Source organism: Pinus tabuliformis, chromosome 7, assembly GCF_031772625.1.
Source record: "Pinus tabuliformis cultivar Carrire ecotype Pingquan chromosome 7, CPIR1, whole genome shotgun sequence".
Lineage (NCBI taxonomy): Eukaryota > Viridiplantae > Streptophyta > Pinopsida > Pinales > Pinaceae > Pinus > Pinus tabuliformis.
This window is the reverse complement of record NC_142293.1, coordinates 1,707,872,778-1,707,882,818: the sequence shown is the minus strand read 5'-3', so window position 1 is coordinate 1,707,882,818 and position 10,041 is coordinate 1,707,872,778. Positions and strand designations below refer to the sequence as shown.

The following is a 10,041-nucleotide window of genomic DNA, read 5'->3' as shown; positions in this document are numbered from 1 at the left end:
CCCGAACTACTAATTATATATATAAACTATACTTTTTTCATTTATTTGAAATTTAAAAATGCAATAACAGTAATTGCGTTGTCCAGAACGGTTCCATTGTGAAAACGTTGTTTTTTGTGGCGTATTATGCGCCCCGGAACCGCATGCTTATCCGTTAACACCGACTTAAGGAAGACAACTGAACTACTCTAACCTGAAAGCCGGTTCCATTGTGAAAACGTTGTTTTTTGTGGCGTATTATGCGCCTGGGAACCGCATGCTTATCCGTTAATACCGACTTAAGGAAGACAACTGAACTACTCTATAACCTGAAAGCCAAAAGGATACTGTACAAAAGGCCCACAAGGTTGCTTCATATTCATGGATAGCGAAGTGTCCAGAACGCCTAGCTGGGTGTTTGTACCGTATTATGCACGACGGTCCTGCATGCTCGTGAGTTATCACCTACTACTTGGAGACACCTAAACTACTGTTAAGTTGAATGCGAAAAGAGAAACTGTACAAAAGGCCGACATGGGTTCTTGGTAATTCAAAGGTAGAAAACTGTGCAGAACGCCTAGGTTGGTGTTCACACAGAGTGACTTTTTTGAGAATGTTTAGTCTATTTAAGAGCAAGAGGGGGCAGAGCCCCTTCAGGGGTATTGCAGCGGTATACATGTAAATGAATGGTGCAAAGGTACGCAGGTAAAAAACGAAAATAGAAAGGGCACTTCACTTTGAATTTGAAATTGTCAAATATGACAGCTGTTTTTATCAATGTTTGAATTTGAAATGTCAAATATGAAGAATGTTTGTATGAATTTTCAATGAACATTTGATTGGATGCACGTCATAGGATAAGGATTAATGGTATCCACGTTATAGGATTCACAATGGTGGGAATAGATCAATATGGCATCTGATTTGAGCTATTTAATGTCCTGGGTTGTTCATGGATATTTCTGTAAAATCTGTACTGGGTTCTCAAGGCTCTAGTTAGAATGTAGGGTTTTTGAATTATGTTCAGCTTTGATTGTATATTATAAGGGGGTTAGGATTTGGGTATGTAAGTATTGGTTTTATTTGTCTCTGATTAATATATATGTTTTCATTTCATCATAGGTTGTTATGGTCCGGATGGGTTTGATTGGGGAATGGATATCTGTTTCAGTCACTTTAAAACCTATATTTCAGCAAATAACAGAAGTTCAGATTGCATGTACTCTGTCTCGAAGCAATTGATCACCTTTCTTGGTAATATGCATGGGTATAGTCAGAACAGGTTCAGAACTAATTCATGCTGAAGGGTAACTGAAATTGATAGATTGTGGATTTTGGACTCTCTAGATAATTTCATCTGGTTGCCTCAAAAAAGCTAGATATAGGGACTAAATCTCATACTCTTGCCTTACTTGCATCGGTAGATAGGGCGAAAGTCCATATTGATTTTTAACATGATCATTTTGAAGGGATGGTAGCTGCATTCTTTTAAGTATTACAAGTATCAGATTTTTTTAAAAACAAACAAGTAATCTATGCAGGATGTTTTGTGTATGCAGAAATAGCCAGGAGGGATGCATGGAAGGTGATACTGGAAGGTTATGTTGCTCTGTTAAACATTGGTGAAGATTATTCTTTGGGTGTTAAATTCCTGAGTCCTGGTGCATATTTTGCTTGATACGCGTGTGATTTTGAGTGGGTGTGATGAATTATTGTCTCTATTGGACCTTTATTGAGGGAATCATCTGCACTTGAATTCTAGGCGTGGATGTGTTCTTCAAGTTGATGTTTTGGTTGAATTCTCAAGAATGGAGGGAATCATGTCTTTGAATGCTGACCTAATTTGTGAAATCTTGAAGCGGGTGGATGGCGCAACACTTGCCAGTGTAGAATGTGCATCCTCTCTCTTCCGTTTTGCAACGAGAGAAGAGCACGCTTGGGAGGAACTATGCTCCTCAATGTGGCCTTCCACTAGAAATGAAGAAGTAAGAAGTTTGATTTTTGCATTGGGTGGGTTTCGGAAGTTCTACAGAGATTGCTTTCCAATGGTTCTGGATGCAGAGAGTTTTTCTACTATTCACTGCAATTTGGGATTCGGCAAATCAGAAAATTCGCGGTCCGAATACTGTGATAAAGAGCTCCATGGTGTTTCTCCCTCTGACTTCGTTTCACTCGTTGATTTGTATTATAGAGATAAAGCAATTTATTCCAAAATACTTTGGGGAATCCCGGGCGCAGCTGATTGTAATGGCTGGTTTTCTAACAGCCCTTTCAGTATTGATTTGCTAACTAGTTTTGACAAAGGCGAGAATGGGGAGGGCCAGGTCAATATCTCCTTGGCAGATGGGTTGCCACAAATCACATCTCTTGAGAGGGAAAGGAAAGATGGGAAACTTTGGAGTGATCTCTGGGACAACATAAGACTTAGTTGGATCCTCGTGAATACAAAGGAAAAGCAAGCAGTCAACATTTCAAGCTGGAGTCCCCTAGGGGGACAAAAACATTGGCCTACTGAAAAGGATTTCCTTTTACTCTTTGGTTCCATTCTTCCTGCTCATAAAATTCTGCCTTTAGGGGTTGTTCAGGGTATCCTTGCGATGAAGTGCAGAATTCCAGATGATGATGTTGGAGAAGGTTCTGATATGACTCTGAAGCTGACTGAGCTTGGCATGCGGTTGGAAGACATGGAAGGTGCCCATGTAAATGGAAGGAACAGTCTGCTCATTCTTAAAAGAGCTTTGAGCTGCCACAGAACTATGAACTACAACAACGTCTTAGCATCTTATCAACAATTTTTGAAAGCACAGAGTGAGTTGAAAGACGAGAAGATGAAGAATGAAAACTTGATTGATACACTTTGCGCTCTAGGTGGAATTACTGCATTTGCCATTATTTGTTTCCTTATTCTTTGAGAAATAAATGGCAGATGCTATAGTGTTCTGAGACCTGTTTCTAATCCAGAGAGAACTGCAGATTCTTCGTGTCCTAACAATTCATCAATATGGTGCAACATCTCAGTCAGAGTTACTGAATTGAAAGGAGCTTTATACAGCAGAGTAAATGTCTTATGTTCATTCAAATATTTGTAGCTCCTTATTCGTTTGTCTCGTGGTTTCAATTTGTGCTTACCTGTATCAGGCTGTCTTCCTCACCGAAGTTGCTGAACCAGCATATATTAGGCTGTCTTCCTCACCGAAGCTTGCTTTTGCTGACGCCTTGTATGATATTTGCGTTCCTCTACCTCTATACAACTTTGCATATTCACTTCTTCCATGTTATCATCATCAGATTGTTGGGGAAAGGTATTCCTGCTTAGTGCTTGATTTAGCAGTCAGCTAAATTGAAATGGAAATATTGGTCAATAAAATCATATTGTGCCTATTTAATCTGCCTAAACACGAGTACCTAAGATGCTAAGAAACGTGTGCACACTGCCAATCTGGGCTCTCTGAATTTGAGCCAAGGATTGGTAGTTAAATCAGATTTTTTGAGGACAAACAAAATTTTGAGAACTCAAGGACGTTTGGCTATCCAAATCTGAAGTCCAACTTTGGCCATGTCTAGCCAGGGATAAAATATAATGAACATTTTGCTTTGCCGAAACCAAGAGAAAGCTTTGTTTGAGTATGAAAGCTGTTTTCTGTGTGCCTACTACCGATTGATAATTATCACAAATGCTTGTAATGGGTTGAATTGGAAGCCAAATAACTCCTTAAAACTGCCTTGCTGATTAGAACCAAAAATCTTTGTTTTTCACCTGTTTGTGAAGTTTACATCAGGTTAATTCTTGGCATTACTCATTGTAAGAACAGAGAAGGGTATTAATGTCATGGAAACAATTTAAAAATGTATATATGTTAGACATATCTGACTTAGCGAGGGCATTTTTTAGTAAGGCATGTGGAAGGGGTACCGTGGAGGAGTCTAAACACAAAAATCCCAACAATAGCTGTCTTGCATGATCAGTCCTGCCTTCCAAGCACAGTAATGGGCAGTTTTTAGGAACGCATGTGGAAGGGGTAGCATGGAAGAGCCTAGGCACAAGAATCCCGACAATATCTGTCTTGCATGATAAGTTGTGCCAGGAAGGCATGTGGTACCATACCTTCCAAGCACAAGATCCAATTTATAAGAAGGCATGTGGAAGGGGTACCAAGGAGAAGCCCAGGAATCCCAACAAGAGCTGTCTTGCATGATAAGTTGTGCCAGGAAGGCATGTGGTACCATGCCTTCCAAGCACAAGATCTAATTTTTAAGAAGGCATGTGGAAGGGGGTACCATGGATAAGCCCAGTCACAAGAATCAAGATCCAATTTTTAGGAAGGCATTTGGAAGGGTTACCATGGAAAAGCCCAGACACAAGAATCCCAAGGAAGGGATGTGATGCCATGGAGGAGTCCAGGCACAGGAAGGCATGTGTTACCAGACACAAGAATCCCAAGGAAGGGATGTGACGCCACGGAGGAGCCCAGGCTCAGGAAGGCATGTGTTACCATGGAGGAGCCCAGCCACAAGAATTGCATCAGTAGGAAGGCATGTGGAAGGGGTGTACCATGGAGGAAGGCATGTGTTACCAGACACAAGAATCCCAAGGAAGGGATGTGAAGCCACGGAGGATGGGTGTGATGCCTCAGAGGAGCCCAGGCACAGGAAGGCATGTGTTGCCATGGAGGAGACCAGGCACAAGAATCCCATCTTTAGGAAGGCATGTGGAAGGGGTACCAAGGAGAAGCCCAGACACAAGAATCCCAAGGAAGTCACAAGAGTCCCAACAAGAATCCCATCTTTAGGAAGGCATGTGGAAGGGGTACCATGGAGAAGCCCAGACACAAGAATCTCAAGGAAGGCATGTGGTACCATGGAGGAGCCCGGCACAAGAAGCCCAAGAAAGGCATGTGGAAGGGGTAACATGGAGGAGCCCTGGCACAAGAATCCCAACAATAGCTGTCTTGCATGATCAGTAGTGCCTTCTAAGCACAAGATCCAAACTATAGATGGCTACCACAGGGATGTTGCTTGTCACTGGCAAGATTGGAACTCGAGGACCCGTGTATGATGTATTCACTACTTTGCCATTAGATCACAGGCTCCGTTATATAATCATAATTCTTGAAATAGCTTATATTTTGGATTACTTTTCTGGAAATAGGAGAGTCTAGCATCGGATCCTGGAGGCTTACCGAGAGGTAGAGTTAGCCTTCATATCTTTTGGAGCATTTCCAGTTGTCTGTAACTGAAGTCAACAAACAACAAAATCCAGTAATACTTGTAAGGATAACATAACAGGCTAGTATATGTAATGAGCTTAATGTTCCTTCTGTAATACAATCTTGGTCCATAAAGAAATTTAAAGCTTTTGGTGAAGACTTTTCCATTGAACTCGAACCATACAGCAAAATGCATCCCAACTCTTTCATTTTACAGTTCGCTAATGTTGAAAGGATTAGTGTCAACTTTTTTTCCTTTTTCAATGTGTAAATGCTCCCAAAGAATTGGTATCAGACTTTTCCAAGTATGTTGAAACTCCAGAAATGTACAGGTTTTCTGTTACAGATCGTGGACAAATCAAGATAAAGATGATAGTGCCAATAACTGTACAACTGATAAATGTATTGAAAACAAGTCCTGTAATACACAGCTCACAACTACTATGTTGACTCCTAAAACGTTCTTGGATTTGAAATTTACCTGTTAATTTGATATTCAATTATGCCATGCTAGGAAAAAAAAACATTTTCTGATCAACTCTTAAATTTTTTATCATAAATTGCTTCAATAGCATGAATGCTTCAAAGAAAATAGCATCAGCCTTTTTGAAGAAGTTAGAAGCCTATATATAATCAGTCGGAACGGATTCGTGCAAAATAGCATTGAGACAGCATTCTCTGTTGATTGAAATAAAGAAAAACTGCAGTTTGAGCAGATATTATGGAGCGAGCCACTTTCAAGTTGTCTTCTGTAATCCATATTTTCAGACATGATGTGTTTAGGGTAGGTTAAATGATGATGCAAGATTCCACCATCAAAATGGATAAATCTGTTCACTAATTGTGACATAGCGGCAATCAGCGAGGAGATGGGCTATATATTATTGCGGAACCCTAGGTTCAAAAGCCTACTGAGAATGGATGAAGCCAGGGGCAAGTCTTGAGTGATTTAAATGCCATAAATACAACACTCAGCGCGTGGTGGCTTATCCAAAGGTACAGCTATAAGTTTCCACTAGAAATTCCTTCATCGAATAAGGGAAGGAGCCTGAAATGAGCTTTTTTGGAGAAATAGTAAATTACTCTATTGCCCTTTTATAGAATGGATATTTTTATGCAAAGAACGTAGATTGTTTCTTGTGATTGGCTATCAGGGATGCTAAGTTCCGACGCCTCAAAATAAAAGGGGATAAACTAATGTGCTGGATTATAATAGTGAAAGCATAGTGAAAAGAAGAATGTAGAATCTACAAAGATTTTGCACATGGAGCTCTATATTCTTTTACAGAAGAAAAGAACTCTGATCCTAAGAACTAGGATGATTACTAAGCAAGCATCGCCGGGAATGAACATGTACTCTAATTGCAAAATACTTTAAAGCATAGCTGACATATTCAAGTATGGCCCTTGGACAAGCGCTGACCAAGTAATTTTTTTTTGGGGCTAATACTCGCCCTACTCACAAGTATTGGGAAGTAGTCATTAAAATGTTTTTTTTTTTGGGGTAAATTGATCGGTAGATTTTTATTAATATCGAGATAAAAAAGTTTACATTATAATGGTTTTCTCAATACTTCCCAAAAAACATTCTTTTGAGTAATTACATGATGCTTTGAACTATCCAAAAAACAAAAGTATAGAATATCATAGAATTGGTTTTGTTGTGTATCCAACCTTGCTACTATAAATTGAAATGAGTTGGAAAAGTAAAGTATCTACCATAATACATACTTGTCATAAAACCAAAAATGACTAAACATCATGGCACTAAACAACCCAAATTTTACCCATTGTAGACCAACACTTAGATTTCTTGGTGGACTTTTTAGTCCAACATTATGACTGGCGATGTGGCAGTAGAGTTGGCCTAAGGTGAGGCTTGAGCTGGAGTGTTGATAATTGCAAACTCTTCCTGGTGTTCATTTGAATCTATGTTTGAGTCCAAGACTACATAGCGTTCTATGCGAGACAACTAAACAACTATATCATCCAAGTTGTATCTAATATCCCTCAAAATTTTCTTTATATCCTCCTGACCTGCAAAGATCTTGTAGTTGTCTATTTGCTTATTTCTAATAACCATGCTGAGAAGAGTTTCCAGTTGGTGATGAAGATTGATGGAATGAAGGAAGTAGATCCTTTGCTTACGAAACTTCCCCGGGTTTGGTACCCACTTGAGGCTACTACCTCCTAACTCTGAGAGAAGTAATAATGATCCCTGAATTCTTTAGCCTCCAACTAAAGAATTTCCTTATGGACCTCCAAGGGCACTACTTCAAAGAAATTTGCTATAGATTGCCAATCAAATAGTTTTCGATGACGCGTCGAAGGAGACCCCTAAGCACCACCTCTGTGGTTGGGAGGGTGTAGCCGTGGAGCCATGAACACAATGAACCTGCAATACAAAGAGCTAACACTTGTGGTATAATGACCAACTTCAATGGGTTGAACAACGTGATGGTATAGTGAGGTGACGAGAGGGTTCTATAAATGTAAGGTTACATCAATGAATTTGAAGATTATACTGTGAAGACAACCATAGACCCAAATAAAACCATATGGAGAAGGTACACGGTACCATACTCCACACACCAAGATGGGACAACTTAAAGAAATTCTAGCAGGGTTCGAGTTGAAGGGGGTTGCTAAGGGGAGGATTGTAACAAGTTCAAACAATGAACCAAACTTGGAATTGTGGAGAAAAAGAACAAAGAACATTGACCCTTGTGAGAAATAAACATCGGAGCTTGGAAACAGAGAAAACACAAGTTGCTATAGTCAGCAAACAATATATCATCCACCATCAACAAAACTATGACAGGACCAGACATTAACAACATTACTAGAATCTTAGGACTGAATTGTAAGATATGGGCGCACCTTTGTGAGATTGTAACCAAACGTTGCTTTGACACTATGAAAGAGATACAAGAAGAGATTACCCTACTGTCAAATGTTGACCCGACAACTATGAGGCTAGCACAAGACCATGCTTTAAACATATAAGTGAAGACCATGAAACAAATACTTCCGCAGGACCATTCTTTAGCAATCTAAGTGAAGACCAAGAAACAAATACCTTTGCATCTGTGTGCAACGTGAGAAGGTTGTTGATATACAGAGAACACTATTGGACCCAAAACCTCTGCCACCTTGGAACCATATCCATGCTAATATAAGGCACCTAAGATGTAAGTGTGTGAGCGTGTAGAACAAGGATAGGTGCTAGTACACTCTCCATTACAAGCTAGGTGCAGAGAATGAACCCATAGTCCAACCTTCCGAGATTGTTAACCATAATTTGCTCATAAATGAGCTTACCTCCGTTGTTGGAGGTGACTGCAGATGCATCCAATCCGCCATGAGAGGGGAAACCCATCTCTAAACAAGTAGAATGAAATGTATAGCCAGGCATTTTACCACACGCCGGTATTATACCTCCCACCTACTCGCATTTAAGTCGCTTCGACTTAATTAAATGTACACATTGTTGTGATATCAAAACTTGCCACGCTAGTATCATGCACCTCCAGGTGTAAGGTCTATCGCTACCACCAAGGGCCACCACCTTGGTGACCACATAAATTATACGTATGCCCATTATGATGAGACCATTGTTAATATACCACCGATGAGTCTTAGAGCCATAAAACACCATTTTTCATACAAATTCTAATTTATCTCCTAACTATAATGAGGTGGTCGAAAAAACACCCCCATTGAGGATTTGTACTCCCAAACTGACTTTATCCTATTCTATGCATTGCTTTAAAGCTGAGGCATTTGTTCTCCTATCCATCACCAACCAAGTTTCACCTAAAGCTACGTGCCTTTTTGAGCTACTCCAATTCGCCAATACATTGGCTGCCTTATTTCCTTCACCCCCCCGCCCCGCGTATTTATAGGAATAACATAATCAAATCTCATCAACAAAACCTTTATGTTGCTTACCACCTCCTGAAGGTGCCAACTATGAATGAGTTTGTCTGTCCTATGCCCTTGTATCAGTTTACAAATTGTTTGGTTGACTAATTGAGAGTCGCCATGAACCTGGATGAGATGAAAGCCTTCTCTTATAGCTATTTTTAATTCTCTCTCAAGTGCCATGAATTATGCTAGATTGTTAGTTGGAATACTGCATGAGAAGGCATAAACATGTATTGGCTCTGAGTTTCCATCTCTGAGAATGCCACCATAACCTATTATTCCTGGGTTTCCCTTTGATGCCCCGTTAAAACTTAATTGGATGAAATCTCTAGAGGAGGCATAAACAAACTATAGTTGTTTTCCTTACGTCCATTGTTCTTAGCAGGAATGGAGACCCACATATTAGGTGAAATATAAAGTCTTTTTAATATACTAGCCGTAGGCTCGTCCATTTCATCGTCCTCCCTAAGTAAGGGGGATGTCAACATCGTTTCTTGAATGTTTTTGAGGATGGTTTCTTGTAGAAGCAATATATGCCTTCCTTTCCCTTCACAGATTCTCAAGTTTTTCTCCTTCCACAAACTCCGCCATGTAAATCCCAAGACAATATGCCAGGCTCATAAGACCACTAGATTCTTATACTTATGTTCATACCATTGCTCTATCCATGATTTATATGCATGCTACTAGGTAGCGAACACCCAAAAACTTGTCGAACAAAGGTCCACAAACTCTTGGCAAAGGGGAAAGTGATGAGGAGATGGTCTGCGATTGCTATGTTTGTAGACATATAACACAATATGATGGACCCTAAAATCCCTTCCTTCTTAGACAGTCCCAGGTTAAAGAACATCCCATGCAATTAGCCACAGGAAGGTTGAGATCTTAGGCCATCCCAATTCTTTCCACAATGTCCTCCACATGGTGC

At 40.0% G+C, this 10,041-nt stretch overlaps 1 protein-coding gene across 11 annotated transcripts; it reads left to right on the top strand.

Annotated features, from left to right (window-relative positions):
* Positions 1–257: 257 nt before the first annotated feature.
* Positions 258–3,360, top strand: LOC149255161 (putative F-box protein At2g36090). Of its 11 annotated transcripts, none has more exons than XM_089460362.1 (3): positions 258–684; positions 1,539–2,787; positions 3,118–3,360. In XM_089460362.1, the coding sequence occupies exons 2-3, from the start codon at positions 1,788–1,790 to the stop codon at positions 3,141–3,143; spliced, it is 1,026 nt and encodes a 341-aa protein (XP_089316488.1). In that variant the 5' UTR covers positions 258–684; positions 1,539–1,787; the 3' UTR covers positions 3,144–3,360. The 11 variants fall into 11 exon arrangements, with proteins under 11 accessions (XP_089316488.1, XP_089316487.1, XP_089316479.1 ...); XM_089460361.1 differs by having other exon boundaries at positions 259–684; positions 1,539–2,847; XM_089460353.1 differs by adding an exon at positions 1,102–1,233 and having other exon boundaries at positions 262–676; positions 1,539–3,360.
* The last annotated feature ends 6,681 nt before the right edge of the window (positions 3,361–10,041 follow it).

Bases quoted from the DNA above. Each gene is read 5' to 3' on its own strand.
- LOC149255161 (XM_089460357.1), top strand. From the start codon at position 1,788: ATGGAGGGAATCATGTCTTTGAATGCTGACCTAATTTGTGAAATCTTG.